Source organism: Oenanthe melanoleuca, chromosome 17 (assembly GCF_029582105.1).
Source record: "Oenanthe melanoleuca isolate GR-GAL-2019-014 chromosome 17, OMel1.0, whole genome shotgun sequence".
Classification (NCBI taxonomy): domain Eukaryota; kingdom Metazoa; phylum Chordata; class Aves; order Passeriformes; family Muscicapidae; genus Oenanthe; species Oenanthe melanoleuca.
In genome coordinates, this window is record NC_079350.1 from 2,551,043 (window position 1) to 2,569,782 (window position 18,740).

Consider the following 18,740-nt stretch of genomic DNA (forward strand, 5'->3'; position numbering starts at 1 on the left):
ATTTCTCTCTGCTGCAGGTATGTGAAGGGCTACCCCCCAAACTCGCCCTACATCGGGAGCTCCCCGACCCTGTGCCACCTCCTGCCCGAGAAAGCCCCGTTCTGCTGCCTGAGGCTGGACAAGGTGTGGAGGGGCTGCGGGGCTGCCTGGGCTGAGCCCCAGGACGTGCCCACTGAGCTGCTCTGCCCCACACCCAGGGCTGCAAACACAACAGCTTCGAGGATGCCAAAGCCTACGGGTTCAAGAACAAGCTGATCATCGTTTCTGCAGAGACGGCTGGGAACGGGCTCTACAACTTCATCGTGCCGCTGCGGGCGTACTACCGCTCCCGCAAGGAGCTCAACCCCATCGTGCTGCTGCTGGACAACAAGCAAGTACTTTAGCACGGCTCTTCTCCTCCCACAGAGCCCTCCTGCCTCTCCACAGCCATCTGCAGGTGGCAGTGAGGGAGCAGTGCTGGCACTGCTGGCTGGCCCTGGGGTTTTGTGTGTGTCTGTCTGTGCTGTGTGGGTGTGCTGAACCACCCTGCTCTCTGTGGCTCTCCCCCCAGGCCTGAGCATCACTTTCTGGAGGCCATCTGCTGTTTCCCCATGGTTTACTACATGGAGGGCACCATTGACAAGTAGGTGTTTCCAGGTGTGGCTGTCGTGCCTCAGCTGTTCCATTCACCACAGCCCAGAGTTTTCAGTCACCCCATGAGAAGCCCCAGGGTTGGTAGCATAGAGCTGAGCCCACCTCGGGCTTCTGGGGCTGTCAGCCCCTCCCTGGGAGAGGGGAGCAGGTGAAGAGCAGGTTGGGGGCAGCATGGGCTGGCCGTGGAACCCCTGTGCTGCTTCCCTGTGTCGTTTCCAAGGGCTGACCCTGCGCTCTTCTCTTTGGGAACTGCCCAGCCTGGACAGTTTGCTGCAGTGTGGCATCATCTACGCTGACAACTTGGTGGTGGTGGACAAGGAGAGCACCATGAGTGCTGAGGAGGACTACATGGCAGATGCCAAGACCATTGTCAACGTCCAGACCATGTTCAGGTGAGGGACAAAACCAGGAAGGGTTGCCAGTGCCTGGGGTGGTGGCTACAGACAGGGGGACACATCTGGCACTGGGTTTGCTGGAGGAAGCAGCATGTGATCAGCTATTTCTGACCTCAGACAGGACAGAGATGACTCCTCAGGGGTTCTCCTCAGCCTTTAAATCCTCTGAGGCAGCTGCAGGACAACAGATCCCTTTCCATTGCAGGCTCTTCCCCAGCCTAAGCATTATCACGGAGCTGACCCACCCCTCCAACATGAGATTCATGCAGTTCAGAGCAAAGGACAGTTACTCTCTGGCTCTTTCCAAGCTAGAAAAGGTAAGAGGAGGCTGTTCCCTCTACAAGGGCCTGGGAAGTCAACACTGACAGTGACTGACTGCATTTGAGCTCCTTGGAGTCCAGAAAACCCAGTCCTGTCTCTCACATTTCCATGGAGAAATGAAAAATCCTCTTTTTCTACCATGCAAAGATGCTGTCCTGGTTTCCTCCTGCCACACCCACCAGAAACAGTACACCTGTGCCCTGCCATTGCCATGAGTCCTCTGAGTTTCTGTGCAGTCTGAGCTCAAAGCTGCCCTTCCTCTTGCAGAGAGAGCGAGAGAACGGCTCCAACCTGGCCTTCATGTTCCGGCTGCCCTTCGCTGCAGGGAGGGTCTTCAGCATCAGCATGCTGGACACGCTGCTCTACCAGGTGAGACCCAGCCCTGCAGCTGTGGCCTGCCCTCGGCATCCCCAGGGAGCAGCTGAGCAAACCTTGCCCTGGTTTCGTGCCCCAATGTCTCTGCAGTCGTTCGTCAAGGATTACATGATCACCATCACTCGGCTGCTGCTGGGCCTCGACACCACGCCGGGCTCCGGGTACCTCTGTGCGGTACGTGCCACCCCCGGGGTCAACCTGTCCTGCCTCTGGTGGCATCTGTCACCCTGTGTACAGGGCAGGGCTCCCCTCTTCTGCACAATCGGGGGGAGCAGCATTGCCAGGTTATTTTTCCCCTGCGTTTTGTGCTACCAAGAGCTGCCAAGGACCAAACTCCCTGTTCTGAAGGCTGAGGTCAGAAATTTCCCCTGGTTTTCCTGTGGAGTCCAGCTCATTTTTGGGGTTGTTGTCAGGGTCAGGAGCAGCCCAAGGCGCACAGGGGGTTCACATTTGTGCTGTGCTCCCCAGATGAAGATCACGGAGGATGACCTGTGGATCAGGACGTACGGCCGCCTCTTCCAGAAGCTCTGCTCCTCCAGCGCCGAGATTCCCATCGGCATCTACAGGACGGAGTCGCACATGTTCGCAACCTCCGAGGTGGGGGCACGCTGCTGCTGGGGAGGGGCTCTGCTGGCCCCAGCCAGGATGGGATCCAGGAGGGGTTGGTCCCTGGAGCACCTCAGACCCAATTGCAGCAGCAGTGGGGAGGGGAGAGCAAGGGAAGGGGAATTTTTGTGTTTATTTTGTTAGCGGGGGTGTCCTGGCTCCCCAGCTGGACACGCTGGGTCAGGGTCAGTGCCCGTCTCTCTGGGCAGTGCTGGATGCTCTTGGCACTGGGTGCTTTGGGGAGCAGGGTGGGCACAGCAGGGCTGCCCCTTTGCTGGACTGACCTTTGTTTTTCCCTTCCTCGTGCCCTGCTGCAGCCTCACGACATCAGAGCGCAGGTGAGTGCCGCTCGTGTCCCCCCGTGCTCGGGCTCTGCCTCCCTGTCCCCCCTTCCCTGTGGCTGATCCTCAGGCTGGCTTTGGCCACCAAGAGCCCCCTGTGCTTTGTGCCAGCTCCCAGTGCCAGCACAGCTCTGCCTGTCCCCATGGAAGGGAGATACTGGCTGAGCCCCAGCGCTCTGGGAAAAGTCCTCAGTGCCCTGATGTAATTAACTGGGATAAGGAGCAAGGGATGGAGCCAGGATCCCTTTTAAATACCTTCGGTTTTCAACTTTGTGAGGAGGCAGTGACAGGGAACTGAAAGTTGACATTTAATTAAATGCAACCCAGCTCCTTGGGATGCTTTAAAAGGCTTTATTAATAAATTCCTGCTCACCAGTGGGGATTGCTGGGTCAGATGCTGTAAGAGGGCAGAGAGGGAGAGGAGGGCATGGCTGTTCCTTGGACAGATCCTGTGTGAGCCCATGAGACTCTCCTCAGCACTGCTCCCAAGGGAAGCTGTGGCAGCCCCATCCCTGGAAATTCAAGGCCAGGTTGGACAGGACTTGGAGCAGCCTGGTGTGGTGGAAAGTGTCCCTGCCTATGGCAGGGAGGAGAACAGATGAGCTTTACTCTCCTTCCAACCCAAACCATTCTGGGGCTCTGTGACATCTGCCAGCCGGGCGGCTCTTGCAGTGCAGAGATCAAGCGCTGGGAGAGGGAGAAATCCCACCCTGCCAGTCCCAGGCCAAACCCTTCCTGGCCACCCCCCATCCCGCGTGACCCGCTGGGCTTCCAGTCACAGATCTCAATCAATGTTGAGGACTGCGAGGACACCAAGGACGTCAAGGAGCACTGGGGCATCAAGACGAGCCACCACCGCAACTCGTGTTCCAGCGACCAGTCGGAGCACCCTCTGCTGCGGCGCAAGAGCATGCAGTGGGCACGGCGGCTCAGCAGGAAGGGCAACAAGCACTCCAGCAAGACGGCCGAGTGGATCAGCCAGCAGCGCCTCAGCCTCTACCGGCGCTCCGAGCGCCAGGAGCTCTCCGAGCTCGTCAAAAACCGTATGAAGCACCTGGGCTTGCCCACCACCGGCTACGGTAAGCGCTGCTCGGCCCCGCCGCTCTGCGGTGCCGCTCAGGTAACCCCGGCCCAGCCTGACCCCGCGCCAAGCCCGACAGCCCTGAGCCAGCCTAAGCCCGCGCCCAGCCTAACCCGGCTTAGCGCCCGTCCCTCCCCGCGGGCGCTGCCCCGGCGGCGCCTCATCCCCGGCTTGCTTGTGCTTGTGCAGACCCAGCTCCAGGCTGGGGTCCCGCCACGCAGAACCCCCTCCCCGGCACCCCGGCCAGCTGCAGGCAGCCCGCCCCCGTTTCTGGGCTCTGGGATGGCTCCAGGCAGGAGTTGGCAGTGGCAGGTGACTCCGGCCCTCGTGCCTGTGTGTCCCCACGCTGGCCCCCCGTTTGTCCCCCACTTTCAGAGATGTTGGTTCAGGACAAGCCGACCCCAGGTCTGTGCCCCAGAGCTCCCGTAGTGTGGCAGGGAGAGGCCCAACCCCGTCAGCTGGCGCAGCCCCTGTTGTTCTAGACTTTAACCTGTCAAACTCTTCCGTGGAAACCTCTCGGTAGCTGCAGGGCTGAGTTGCTTCATTGCGTGTGCCACCGGTGTGTGGCTGTGACAGCCACGGCTCAGGGTCCCTCTGTGCAGCCACATCTCTCGTGAAGCTTCTGACCTGCCCGTCGGTGCTGGCATCTGTGTCCCCCTGGACAGCTCCCACCCCTTGGTTATGACAGTCTGTAGCTCACAGCTCCCTTTGGTTGGTTGGTTTTATTTTGTTTTGTTTGTGTTTTTTTTTTTTTCTTTCTTTCTTTCTTTCTTTGAAGCCATCCTGTGCTGCTGCTTGTTGCTCCATCCTCCACGAGTGTCCGTCCGCCCCGTGCTGGCCCCTGCCCACACTCAGGCTGGCAGTGAAACCCCTTGGGATGGGAGCTGGTTTTGGGGGTGGGGGTCCTCCTTTCCATTTTGGCTTTAGGCACGGGAAAGAGGAGGAGAAAATGTCCAGAAGTGCAGTGCAGGAGGGGTTTGGAGTGGAGTGGGGGCTCAGGGGGTGGTTGTGGGCACTGCCAGCATCCCCAGGGGTTGAGGCAGGAGAGCTGGCTTGGAATGGGATGGAGTGAGGACTGCCTTGCAGTGCTGTATCCCCCAATCCTTTTTTCCCTACATTCCCACTCCCAGAAGTTCCTGCTGTAGTTCCAGAGGGGCTGTCTGTCCTCGGTGAGGGTCAGCTCAGTGCTGGCATCCTTGTCCTGGCAAATTTCGGCTGAAGCAAACAGGAGAGGGGACAGTGGTGGGTACAGGACAGTGGGCACAGTGTGGGGAGCAGCTCCTCGGGCACCCAGCGGTGCTGGGACTGTGTGTTGTCACCGTGTGTCACTGTCAGTGTCTGGGCACCCATGGCAATCGTCGCTCTGCCTTCTGCCCTTTCCTTTTTCTTTTGCTCACGTTATGGCTGCAGCGCAGGAGCTTGTCTCTGATATTTGCCGAACCATGGCTTGCTGACCTCTCTCTCTCTCTCTGTTTATGTCTGTGCCTTTCCCTGTATGTTCTGTAGAGGATGTAGCAAATTTAACAGCCAGTGATGTGATGAATCGGGTAAACCTGGGATATTTGCAAGGTAATTCCCTTTCCCTGGGAGTCCCGCGTGACTCATGGCGTGCAGCGTACAACAAGATCATGCCAGCTGAGCCCAAACCTCACCCTTGCCAGTTTTCACCTTAGACCCCCAAGCTTCCAGCACTTACTTGTTGGGTGGCATTGGAAAACCAGTCAGTGTCCTGTGGTGGTGGTGTGAATGCAGGGCTCTGCCTAATCAGGGAGATAGAAACCTCAGGGACCCTTTGTTAGCTGAATTCCTACAGGGAAATCACAGCCCTTGGCTTTCCTTAGCAAAACCTTCCCTCCATGGCTCCACGAGGTGGCTTTGGGCTGTTACAGCCAGTGGCAACTTGAGGAGGGGACAAGGAGGGGGACAAGTGCACCAGAGCTGCCTGTGCATGTTGTGATGAGATGCTGGCTCAGCCACAGTCCAGGGCGAGGCAGTGCTTTAAAAATCCCTTTGCACACCTTGGTTTGCCTTCCTGGACCCCTCTCCAGCATTAGAAGACCCCATTTCTGATTAGGGATGCTGGGCTCAGCTTGAGGCAGCAGCAGCAGCCACAGAGGCCACTGGTGCTGCAGCACCCCGGGCACCCTGTGGGGCTCTGTGGGACCTGCCAGGTTTTCCCATCTCTTTTTCACCTTTACACCACAGTGGAACACACCCTGGAGAGTCTCCTTTTCACTGCAGCAGCCCCAAGATTAGCAACAGCCCATCCCAGCTTCATTTTTGGCTTCACTAGCCCAGGCTTAAGGCGAAACGTTGGCATTTCCCTACAGAGTGTGTCCTCCATCAGCCAGGCAGCCCCAGGCCAGCAGAGTATATTGCCTGGGGCAGTGGAGATGCAGCAATATACTCGGTGTGCTCAGCAGGGCCTGGCTTGGCTGCTCAGGAACCTTCCATGGGGCAGGGAGAGCTGCCCCCAGCCAGAGCCCATCCCTGCCTCCCTGTCATGTCCAACCCCGTGTGTTCTGTCGGGTCCCAGGGTCTGTGTGCCCCCCTTGCCCCGGCATTGCCACCCCCATCCCTGTCTCCCTGTAAGGCTGAGCACTGGGATGGCCAAAACGCTCCTGTGGCTCCAGGACAGGACAGCCTGGCACAGGTTGGGGTGGCAGGCAGCATCTCCCCGAGGGTGGTCCCGTGTTCCCCTGGCTGCAGCACCTTCTGTGGTGCCAGGGATGTGCCAGGGATGTGTCTGAGCAGCACAGCAAAGGTCTGGTGTCCCCCTGGGGCTCATCTGGCTGTGCCCTGGCAAAGGCACCTCGGGTGGAAGCTTTGCATTGCTGTGCTGCTGGCTGTGGTGGCTGGAGCTGCATCTGAGGGCTGGAGAAAAGCAGTTTCACCCAGTGCCAGGGTGATGTGGCACCCGTTGTCATTGCAGGACACCCTGGCTGTGCCCACCATGGGGCAGGGCAGCCCCTGGCAGGAGGACAGCAGGGACAGGGTGGCGGGAGCAGCAGGACAGGCCACAGGGAGCAGCCCCCAGCCTGGAGTTACTGCCCATCCCAGGGCCGGGTTCTGCTCCTGCTGCCCCCAAAGCAGCTCCATTTTTGCTCCATTTTTGCTCCATTTTTGCTCCATTTTTGCTCCATTTGCCCCCAAAGCAGCTCCGTTTTTGCTCCATTTTTGCTCCATTTGCACCTCGGGGGGCCCTTTCCAAAGCCCTGGAGAGCTGTCCCAGTGACAAGCCTTGCAGCGAGCTGGAGTCCCGCCGTGCTCCTCATGCTGCCCCGGCGTCCGTCTGTCCGTCCCCCCCCGCCCTGTCCATCCACGCCCATCAGCCCGTCTGGGAACGGTGTCACTGTCGCAGCTTCCACCCCTCCCCGCTCCCGCAGCCTCGCACCCCCATCCATTTCACCATGATCTTGTTCTCGGCTATTTCGGGAAGCACAGGGGCCCCCCACCATCCAGACCCCCGTTTGTCCCCATGGGTGATGCTGTTGGTGGCCGTGAGCCCCCCTGGGAGGTCACTGTGGTTTAGAGCCATTCCCAAAATGGCTCTAACACTCCATGGAGGCGATTTCCCCTGGGCAGGGGAGAGAAGCAAAACTAAACCTGGACTAACGCTGTGCCTGGATGATGCTAAATTGAGGAATTGGAGGGGAGAGGTGGGCAGAGCGTGGGCGGCCCCGGGGGGTTCACGGCCCCGAGCCAGTGGTTGGACTCGTGCTGTAGCTGACACAGCAGGACTAACCTGTTCCCTCTTTTGCGCTGAACCAAGGTAAGACATCTCACTTTATTTTGGGGGGAGTGGGGGCTTTGAAGAGTGCCAGTGCCCAGGGCCGTGCTGCGGTGGGGGAGGCGAGGAGGGAGGTGGCAGTGACGTTCTCGGTGCAGTGACACTGCCCACGGCCCCTGCTGGGGAGGCACCCGTGGGGCTGAGAGCCAGGATGGCACCTGCCACTGCCTGTCGGGGTGTCTCGGGGGTGTCCCTCCCTCACCGGCCCTGTCCCCCTGCTCTTGCAGACGAGATGAACGACCACCAGAACACCTTGTCCTACGTCCTGATCAACCCCCCCCCGGACACGCGGCTGGAGCTCAACGACATCGTGTGGGTGTCACCTGCCCCCATCCCATTGCTCCCCGTGACTTCCCATCAATACCTCGGGTTGTGCCTCTTGCTCAGGCCATTCCCCTCCCTGAGCAGCGCCCAAACCCCATCTTGGCTTCCACAGGCAGCGTGGAATTTCCCTTTGGGGAAAAAAAAGCAGCTGAGGAACAAGCCCTGATTATTTATAATACTGTTTCATGGCATTTACATGAACCCCTGATTATTTATTATAGTGTTTCATGGCATTTGCATGAACCCCTGATTATTTATTATAGTGTATCATGGCATTTACATGAACATCTCTTATTATTTAACACCCCTTACTCAAACAGCAGCCATGCTCTTCGAGCAGCACAGCTCCATGGGGCATCCCTGTGTATCCCAGCCTCAATTCCAGCAGTGTAACTGATTTACTGAAATAAGAGTTTTGGTCTAATGCTGATATTTAACTGTGACAGACAAAAGACTCTCTAACAATTTAAAGTTAGAAAGTGTGTGTTTATTCAGCGCTGGGCAGCAGTGAGCATCCTCAATCACAGTGATCACAAAATCTATTTATTGACAAAAAATTCAAACAAATACATATTCATAAAACAGCCCCTCCCATCCCCAGCTTTAACTTGAATAGCTATTAAGCATGTGTGATTGACTTCTTAAATTAAATCTGGGGTCATTTTTGTGGGGAGGGGTCTTAAAAGGAGGAAGCAAGGCGAGTCTTCTTCGCCCTGAACATTTGACTTTTTCTGTCAATGGCAGTACAAATGATTTCTGGGGATAGTCTAATTTTCCAAAGAATGGGTTTCTGGTTGCATTGTCTATGTTCCTTTGGGTCTGCTCACCAGTTTCGTCTTTTCCCAGCTGTGCAAATATAAGATGACAGACAATGAATAATTTAAGTTTCAGATAAAGACCTCAAGCCCAGTTTTCCTTCTAACTTTTAATTATTTTCACAAAGATCTAGCTATCCATTTGCTTTTCAATTAATTCTACTAAATAACTAGCTGCTAACTAAAATCCTAATTTTTCTAAGATTAGGATTTCATAACCGTGAGGTTACATATAGACTACGATTATTTTGTTTTATTTGAAAAATGTAAGCAGTATTTTTACTACAGTTTTATTATGTTTAAGTACTGTCTTAACCACAGGCCTGGAGTTTCTACTGAAAACATGAATCTGTTTTTCAGCTTTCACTAGAACTCACACTGCTACTCTGGCATTTGAGACTTCATTTACTAAAAGCACTAGAGCTAATACTAAAACTTACTTTCTTATCTTAAAACTTAAAATTACACTTTTACTTTATCTGTGGGTGGCTTAATATTTATAAGCTTTATTTATAAGCACTAGAGCTTATACTAAAACTTATCTTAAAACTTAAAGTTCATTTTTACTCTATGTGTGAGCGGCTTAATATTTACAAGCTTTAATTTAATTTCCGCGCTCTGGTTTCTTTCTGAAGAGTTCATAGAGACCCGCTGATTTTTAACACGTCACCACCCCCGTGTGCTGCAGGTACCTGATCCGCTCCGACCCGCTCGCCCACGTTGCCAACGACGGGCACAGCCGCAAGAGCAGCTGCAGCAACAAGCCGGGCTCCGGCAACCCCGAGACGCGCGACGAGACGCAGCTGTGAGCGGAGCCGAGCCCCGGGCCCGACAGCCCCCGGGATTTTTAACTTTTTATACCGATACCGCAACTAGTGAGGGAGCGTTCGCTGGTGCTGCGGGGCGCGGCTGAGCCCGTGAGCAGGGATGGGGGGTGTTTATGGCGCTGGTGAAGAAGAGAGGAAAATGCACCGGAACTCTGCTTCTCTTCCTCCTCTTCCTTCGCCAGGTGTCCCCTGGTAAACTTCTGCTCCTTCACCCAGTTGGTGTTCTCCATCCCCTCTGGGTTTCTGCTGGGGATGCTGGTGGGATGGGGTGCCGTGGCAGGGCTGCTCCGGGGGTCTCCCAAGCCCAAACACTTCAGCCCAGGGGCTGAGAGCCGGGCTGGCTCTGTGGCAGTGCCTCTGAGCCCCTGGCTTTGTGTCCCCGCTGCTGCTGCTGGGGCTGAGCTGTCTGGGGGATTTGGGGGTGCTTGTCCTGGGCTGGGCTGTGGTGGTTTGGTGTCTCCACTCGGCCTCTTCCCCTCCAGCCCGGCCAGCCTGGGGTCCCACCCTCTGCCTGTGCCGGCTGTGGCTGCTGTCCCTCCTCCCGGGTCACAGGTCGGTGATACCACTAAGGCAGCGGGTTCTGCCTGTCCCCATCCACCCCTGGCAGCTCCAGCCACCCCTGCTCCTCTCTGTGCCCCCTGTCCCCCTGCAGGGACCTGGCACCACCACAAACACCAGATGTGTTTCCATCTGCTGTTGAGCATCCTACAACATCCATGTGGAAAGGGTTTATTTGACTGCCAAGTGAATAACTGAGTTGTTAACTTTCCATACTTTTATGTTCATCTCTTGCAAGTCCAATGTGATTTTTTTTATATTTTTTTTTTTTTTTTAGCAAGGAGCTTGTAAAGCACAACATGGCCATGAAATCCCATCAGCTTCCTGCACTCGCTGCCAGCTGAATGGTTTATTGCCATTAACATTCACTGTTTGCTCCCCAATACATCCCAATCAATGTTTACAGAGAAAACAAAAAAGAAAACAAGCCAAAACCTGTTTAAAATGAGTTTTCAACAGCTGGGGAGATGCCCCAGCCTATGGGGATGTGCTGCCCATCCTGCCCATGGCCCTGAGGGAGAACAGAGATGCCCAGGGTAGGACCAGTGCCAAGGCTGGTATCACCTCAAGAGGGTGTTGAGAGAGACCTGCTGTGCCTGGATGAGGTTTGGGGTCCATATTTAATTTTTTTTATTGTTGTTTTTTCCTGAAGTGCCAGGCAGGAGCCCCTGAATTGTGGCACATGCCAGGCTCGGTGAGGTACCACAGGTAAAAGCAATGAGTGCACCCCTCCCACATCACTGAGCTGTGGGGACAACCAAAACTGTTTTTAAAGCTTTTTTTGGGGTTGTTTTGATGGAATTTTAATGATTAGCTTTGTATGTGCTTGGTTAAGACAGGCACATGTTTTATTTATTTCTGTTTCTAGCTTCACATGCCAAACCTGTCATTTAAAAATGGCAAAAAGAAGTTGTAGATTAAAAAGTGGGTGGGGTTGAAGTACTAAAGGACACTTTGGTGGGCTCTGTTTTAACCTGGAGCCTCAGGATGCTCAGATCATGGAGTGTTAATGTACTTAAGTGTCTGCATTTAATATGGATCATTTTCCAAACCCCACTTTGCTTTCAAGGGACAATGGAACAAAGCAGTACTGCAGGTTAAAAAAAAAAACAAATCAGCAACCAAACAAAAGCTCAGACCCCAGATGTAACAAAAGGTGTGATTATTTGCATATATTTACTGAGAACATACAATTTTGATGATTTTTTGTTTGTTTGGCTGTGAGCTGTGTGTGGGAGCGCAGGGAAGTGAGTGCAGTTCCTCAGCTCAACCCTCCCACTGCAAGAAAATTAAATTGCTTTTAAAAACCCTCAATTTACTTACAATTTCACCTCTCACCCTGAGCAGCTAGGTCAGCCATGTGGCCAAACCCAGGCTCTGTGTTGCAGAGGCTCCACTGGCCGTGGTTGGGTCCCTTCCTGCCTCTTAATCTGAGGAGGAAACCACATGCCAAAAGGACTGAAGCATTTGTGTGGTTTGTGATATCAACAAATTCCTGCATTTTGAGGATACTGTTCAGTGTACAAACTCCCTGGATTTGAGGTGGAAGCTCCGTGTTCAAACCCTCGGCGTTCCTGCTCTGGTGTAAATTTCCAGCCCAACCTTCCCATGGGATGAGGAAAACCCTGTAAATACTCACCTGTGGGGCAATGCAAGTCTGAGAACCAAGGGTTCATTTTTCTAATTCCTTAGCCTCAGTTACAATGCTAATGTAAAAACAAAAGCAGTTTATTTTTCTAATGGTCCTGGAAACGTTGATGCAAAGTTCCTGTGGGGAGAGGGGCACGAGGAGCTTCCTTGGGAAGAGGAGAATGCCTATTGCTTCCACCCATGGAAAAATGCCATTTTCTGGAGGAAATAGTTGTGTTCCAATGCAGAGACCTGGCAGGCCCTGGGGGATGCAGGAATGAGGACAGCTGGGATATTTTGGGGTTTTTCAGCAGCGGCTCCGGCGCAGATTCCGTGTCCACTAACGGTTTGATACGCTCAATATGGACTAAATCCATATATCCTGCATTAAACTCAACTACTCAAACCAATGTTAGGAGTATATTTATTTCCTGTTATCCCCCTTTTTATTTAACCTCTATAGAACAGGACATTTTTATTCCAAGCTCAGCTCCTGCATGGATTTTTATCAGCAACAGCAACTCCCGTCTTTCCTCTGGGACACCGAATTCCGGGAGCTGCTCTGCTGGGATGCAGCCAGCCAAGGGGAGAGGGTTTTGTACAATTCTTGTGAAGATGCTTCACATTTCTGTAAAGATAAATGAAAATAAAAGAGCTGCATGCAGCAACAGGAGACACTGCTGTCTGATTTTTCTTTTTTTTTTCTTTTTTTTTTTCTTTTTTTTTTTTTTTTTTTTTTTTCTGGGAGTCTGTTTTAAAATCCATGGGGTGATGTGGGTTAAGCTGAGGCTCAAGGCAGCTCTTCCCAACTTTTATTTTTTTTTAACTTCATTTTCAAACTCTTTGTGCATTCAGATTTGGTGTGGTACATGAACTTTTAAAGGTTCTTTAATTTATTTAACCCTTATTTCTATGATTTAATAAATACATTCAATTTTGTAGGTATTTTAGGTTTGGGGGTTTTTTTAACTACCTCCCAACATTTCAAAATTTGTCAATGGCTCCAAAGTTTCCAATATTTTAATTTCTAGAGCATGCTGTGCTCACACACTAAGATTTTAGCTTGCACATCAAATGCAGGTAAGCAGAGATTGTTTTTATTCAGCATTTTAGGCAAATAGTGTAAAAATCTATTTGTTTAAAATCAAACAATGTCCCTTAAATAAGGAAGATAATTCTGGCCTGGACATACACTTGGGGAAGCTGGAAGTAGAAGGACAGCAGGAAGCCAAGGCCCTGCTAAATTACTTTTTAATTATTGGCTTTAAAGCAGATAAATCTGTACATGGAGAACAAAATCCTCTTGATTTTCCAGGACATCTGAATTGCAAGGATTACACCCAAGAGAAGGTGATTTTAACACCACCAAGAGCAGCTCTCAGTGGATAAAAAACCCATCCAAGGCTGAGATCAGGATTTCATGCTCTGCTCAAGGGGATTTCAGCACTCTCTGCAGTGGATTCTTCACTTTTTCCTCTTGTTGCCAGCAGACACAGAAAAGAAGAGGAAATAACTCTGCAAGATGAAGCAAAATTCATTCAAATATTTCCCTCATTTGAGGAAAATCACCTTCTAGCACTTCAAATTCCTTGTAGCAGAGAAAAAAAATCTAGAGCATTGAAATATACATTAAAATAATGAGGTTGGTGTGGCTGGGAAGCAAAAAGGAAGCCAAATCCAAGGAGGATTTTTTATTTTGCTGTAAATTCAGTTTTTATGGTTATTGCCTGGAAGACAGAGTCAAAAGATAGAAGTCTTCCTTTGCTAAGATTTCCAGGTAATGCCACAGTAATTTGGGGAGGTTTATGGGCTTCCAACCATTCTTTCAAGTGGCTCATTTGAATTTTAACAAATGCTGGATATTGAATATTTCATGGTCCCTGCTGCACACACTTCCCCAGAGGTTTTTCTCCCCACCACTACAATAAATGTGTTATTTCTGAACAAGTTCAGAGGGATGGATCAGAAAATGATGACAGGATTTCAGCACCAAGATAAAAGTGAATTTATATTTAGCACAGACAAGCAAATTAAATCCACCCTGTGATTCTTAAAACAGGAATGTGCTCAGCACAGGCTGGAGAAGGAAGGGACATAAAATTCCAGTTCTGGGATGGCATTTTCCTTAAAAGTTTGGGTTAATTTTTTCAAAGAAAAGCTGAACTTACCCCTTGAAGCAGAAGAGTAAAAATGCACATTTTCACAGGAAGCTTGAAAACTTCAAACCCTCTAAAAACAAACCAAGCCTTAACAAACCTGCAACAGAAAGCTCAGGGAAATACTTTCTTTTAAGAAAAACAAAATTTAAAAAAACCCTATAATTATTTTTTTACTTACTACAATGGTAAGAGAAGTCCAATGTCTGAGTGGTAACCTGGAATTAATTGTATTGCAATGTGGAAAATACAATTAATATTAATATTTCAATTTTGAATTGGCCTGAAGAACTTATATAATAAAGTTTCACTTATCTGAAGCACACAACACCAACCCCAAAATTCTTCAGTTCTGCATATGAGCACCAGTAAAATGGTATCAAATTTCTCCAAAATCTTCTTTTCTGGAGCAATGTCCTTGGAGAATCCTCATCCCACCCCCCACAGCCACCTGCCTCTCCTTCAACTGCTGAAAATTAATTACATTTAACCCCCTAATTAACTGCAAGTCACTTAATTGGATAAGCACAGCTTAGTCCACATCCACAGGGCTGGGACCCAATTCTCAGGAGAGTCAGCTCAGAGTGAACAGACACACCTCATTCATGGCTAGATTAAAACAATAAATTAAATAAAATAGAAAGTGAGGGGGTTTGGGCTGGTCTGACACTGCTCCAGTCATCAGTTCTGGGGATTTGTGGGGGGAAAAGCAAAAGGAATGGAAAATTCAAGTCCTGAGAGCTCATTCTGACATCAAATTACAGCCCCAAGGCCCTGGTTGTAGGAAGAGAAACTCCAGAGATTTCTACACTCAGCTCCCCAGTGCATTGGGGACAAAAATCAGCTTTATTTTCTTGGCACTTCCAGTGTAGGTGAAGGCTTCCAAAGTAAGTTAATAATTTAATAAATTCTGATTATTTTGGCTTGAATTCTTCCCCCACCTGAGAGCAGGATGAAAATGGGACAAAACCACACCAAGTACGGATGCAAACAGCACATGGAACACAGAGACTGATGGACAGAGCTGGGGAGAAAGGAATTGCACTTGAAAGCACTTTAAAGATGTACATGCTTGGATTTGTTAGTAAGAAACAGAGAGAGGTCACAGACAGAGCTCCCAATTTCTCCTCCTCCTCCTCCCAGAACCTCTGGGAACAGCTGGGAGAGTTTTTATCTTGTTTGGGCAGAGCTAAGAGGGAACAAGCCTGGCTCCAATAATCCTGGGGAAAACCAACCCAAACAAGCAGCTTAAGCTGCAGGTTGCAGAATTAATTCCATTTACCTGCAGGGATCACAGCCCCTGGGGCTGAGGGAACAGGAGATTCCCACACAACTCCCTGATTTCAGCTATTCCCACTGTGATCTGGAAGGACAAAATTCCATTTTTTAAGCAGGGGTTTTTAGAAGTGACACCAGCACAGTTATCACTTTTTTAGTGCTACATGTCAGGATTTTCTGCCCTTGGGAGGGAAAGGGTTAAACATGAGGTCACTAAAACCAGAGTCAGAAATTCCTCTCTATTCAGAATTCCATAAATTTAACTCAAACCTCAACAGTGACTAGAAAATTCCCAAAATTCTGTCACTGAGTGACTATGCAGATCACAGGAGCTCCAGCAGACAGATTCAAGAGTCTGATTAGATAAATCCTTAAAGTATTTCCCAATTTTCTGGGAGCTTTTTACTCCCATTCTTGCCCTTTGCAGTAAGGAAAAATAAGCTCTTGTCACAAAACTATTGCAGCTCCTTGCAGGTGAAACTTTACCAAACAGAACAGCACATCTTTAAAGTGTATTAGTTCTTGGAGGGGATGAAGTGTCACACCAACAAAAGTACACATGAAATAAAAAAAGGAAATCAGTTAATGATTTTTATTAAATTTCAGTGTTTCATAAAATAAATATGGTTTATAATATCAAACAGTGAGAAATAAAGCACAAGCATGAAAAGCATGGTAACAAAAGTTACACTCATGACGTGTTTAATACTTAGCACTTTAGAAACCATAAAGCCTTTAATTATTTACAAGCAGCAAAACTATCTAACATAATTTACAAAGTTGCAGCAGCCTAGTCAGGGAGTCCTGGAAGGGGAAAAAACACGGAGAGACTGCACTGGAAGACCTTCACTCTGCTCTACCTACCCAGCACTTCATCCCATGCCCTAATTCCCCCTATGTACAATATCTCTGCACCTTCCATCATCTCCAAGGTCAGTAATTACTCTGGATTCAGAGCTCAGCTCCTCTCGAGGGCGGGGCAGGACCTGCACTCCAGAGACACAAATTCAAGTAACACTTCAAAGAAAAGTAAACATGTGCAAACCCAAGTCAGAACCTACAGGAGCTGCAGGTAATAAGTGTCAAATCCAGGGAGCAGCAGTTTGTTAGCAGATTAAATTAATCAGGGAATAGCTACAGAAACCTACTTGGGAACTAGCTGGGGTCAAGAATGAGACATGGGAGTGGTCAAAAATAAAAAAATAAAAAAAAAAAAGGAACTGCAAATATACCCTGTTACCACAGACAAAAATTTAATCTGCCAAAACACAAAGACTTTTAAGGTCATAACTCAAGATTTAATATTTCAACATGAAAAGAAATCCAAGCCATTCGACTTATTTGGGCTTTTGAAACAAATGCAAATGTCTCTGTTTAAAAATTGCTTTCAAATGAGAAAAACAAATCAATATATATTAATATATCACCCAAAATAAAAAACATAACACACTCTTCATTGTAGAGCATGCTGCTCATTCAGAATAAAGACAGGACCAAGAAAGTAGAATTACATTTCATGATGTAATAAAAACATTAAAATCTGTGATCATTAAGTGCACCATCGTACAGGAGTAGCGTGCTCAGAGTGGAAATGTTCTATACCTACCAGCATCCACCTTTATTAAAGCAAACAAATCTTTAGGACACTACCTGAAACTGAAATCAGTAATCACTGGGCTCCATTCAGCTTGCCTTAAGTTTCAGTCAGGCACATTCCAGCTAGTAGCACCTGTTATGCCTCTTCATGATTGTATTCCAGAGATCTTTACATCTGTGAGCAACTTTTTATGGTTTTTTTTTTAGAAAAAGACTGGCTTTTGTAATTCTTGCAATGCTTATCCTACACAGATCCTGCAAGTAAACTCTGTTCTGAGCAGCACAAGTTGGGGCTTTTTTCAGAAATCTGAGAGCTGGACTTATGTTGGCAGTAGGTACAGTACAACAACTGGATGTATTCAACAGTTCCTCAAAAAGGTCTGAAAGGAAGATTTCCCTAAAGACTGTTTAAAAAAACCAAACCAAACCCAAAGCACTTCACCCAAGATCTGCTCAATCCTTCTACCCAAGTTTGGATCTTGCCAACTCTTAAGAATGCCAGGAAAAAGGAGGGAATAAGGTGGAGAGGAAAGAGAATTAAATTATTCCCAATTTGTACCGATGAAAAGCTTCAAGTAAAAGGAAATCCACTTGTCCAAGATCTTGCTACATGCACAGTCCCTCATCAGCTGAAAGCCACAGTAGTTAGCATTGGGTGTAACAGCAGATTGATCATTCATAAAAAACACTGGCAACGTTCCTTCATCCTCAAGAACTTGCATCCACGGTTCTCTGTCCCGAAGCTTCTTAAAAAATGTTTATGGTTCTGCACATTTCATACCAAACTGGAGGAAAATGGTAAACATGTCTTGTTTCATTGCAATCCCAGTGAGCCAACCTTCTCCCCAGGAGCTGGGTGTCATTTCCGAGTCTGGCTCTTCTTTGGCACCGCGGGTCGCTTGGCTTGCCACAAGTGGTTGTGGATGGTGAGAGCATCCACGCTCACCGACATGGTTTTGGCTGGGATCACATTAAACTGTTTTCTGTCTGAGCTGTACTTATAGAGTTTATCAATCATTTTCTTGGTGATGCTCTTTGGCCCTGTCCCAGTGAGCTTGTAGATCTCCTCGGTGTCGGGGTAGTAGCAGTAAAGTGCTCGGAACTGGCAGCCGGCGTCGCGGAACAGGATGATGTAGTGGTTGGCATCACATTTCTCCAGCTCCTGCAGCAAAAACAACCAGGCACAGGGGTTGTTCACAGGGAGAATCATGCTGAGATTTAAGCTGAATTGTTGTTCCTCTTAATTTCCAGGTTTATAAACCTAAAAGCAGAACTCTAAATACAAGATCGTGTTTTCAATATGGAAAGCAAAAAATGCTCTGACAGCCATGTTTTAGGAAATGGAATTCACACATCACATCAATGGCATCATGAAATCAGCACTACAGACCCACCTGATTAAAACTGCATTAATGATTTTAATGTTTACCTCTAATATTGAGTTCTTATGTGGTTCATTCACTTTTCCAGCAAGACAGCAGTGAGATATAGCATTGTGAATAATAGGTTTGTTGGATTTGCTGCTGGGTTCCTTAAATAATTTTGGACCTAAGGAAGAGAAATAAGTAAAAATTATCTGCCTTATATTTATGAACACTAAGATTTTCATTCAAAGTGAAAAAAAGAAGAACCTCATTATTTTTCTAGGATGACTTACTTGTAGAGATATTAAACAGAACAAAACATAATTGACAACTTTTCAAAAATAGCATGCAACACATCACAGGTTTCCCTGACCTGGTATTCATAATAAATGAATGAAACAAACTAAACATAAGCTAAAAGAAAGCAGGCACCTGTGTATTCTGCCACTGAAGCAATAGAAGATGCTGTGGAAGCGTTCTCCCAGTCTCTCTCTGTGTTTCTGCTGGGATTTCTGCTCAGAATGGGTAAGGACTCCATTGATTCAACTCTGGGAGGGAAATAAATAAAAAATGTTATGCCAAGATTTTGGGGTTTGGCCCTGTAATCTCACATAAATGCAGCTGTCCCTGAATGGAACAGATTATTCTCCC

At 49.1% G+C, this 18,740-nt stretch overlaps 2 protein-coding genes across 4 annotated transcripts in view; one reads left to right on the plus strand and one right to left on the minus strand.

The window, feature by feature from the left end:
* KCNT1 (potassium sodium-activated channel subfamily T member 1) overlaps positions 1-12,369 on the plus strand; it is an 81,913-nt gene extending 69,544 nt beyond the window's left edge. Inside the window, exons 20-32 of one of the 2 annotated variants that reach the window (XM_056505357.1) lie at positions 18-123; positions 198-370; positions 551-622; positions 891-1,025; positions 1,234-1,345; positions 1,617-1,718; positions 1,815-1,898; positions 2,193-2,321; positions 2,648-2,668; positions 3,447-3,750; positions 5,259-5,321; positions 7,770-7,854; positions 9,370-12,369. In XM_056505357.1, the coding sequence (XP_056361332.1) occupies positions 18-123; positions 198-370; positions 551-622; positions 891-1,025; positions 1,234-1,345; positions 1,617-1,718; positions 1,815-1,898; positions 2,193-2,321; positions 2,648-2,668; positions 3,447-3,750; positions 5,259-5,321; positions 7,770-7,854; positions 9,370-9,490 (1,507 nt within the window). In that variant the 3' untranslated portion in view covers positions 9,491-12,369. The remainder of the gene's footprint in view (positions 1-17; positions 124-197; positions 371-550; positions 623-890; positions 1,026-1,233; positions 1,346-1,616; positions 1,719-1,814; positions 1,899-2,192; positions 2,322-2,647; positions 2,669-3,446; positions 3,751-5,258; positions 5,322-7,769; positions 7,855-9,369) is intronic. The other variant, XM_056505359.1, reaches the window with a different exon arrangement.
* Positions 12,370-15,707: 3,338 nt separating this feature from the next.
* CAMSAP1 (calmodulin regulated spectrin associated protein 1) overlaps positions 15,708-18,740 on the minus strand; it is a 32,781-nt gene continuing 29,748 nt past the window's right edge. For both annotated transcript variants that reach the window (XM_056504924.1, XM_056504925.1), the window contains 3 exons: positions 18,522-18,637; positions 18,155-18,273; positions 15,708-17,887 (listed from right to left, as the gene is read on the minus strand). In XM_056504924.1, coding sequence (XP_056360899.1) covers positions 17,585-17,887; positions 18,155-18,273; positions 18,522-18,637 — 538 coding nt within the window. In that variant the 3' untranslated portion in view covers positions 15,708-17,584. The remainder of the gene's footprint in view (positions 17,888-18,154; positions 18,274-18,521; positions 18,638-18,740) is intronic.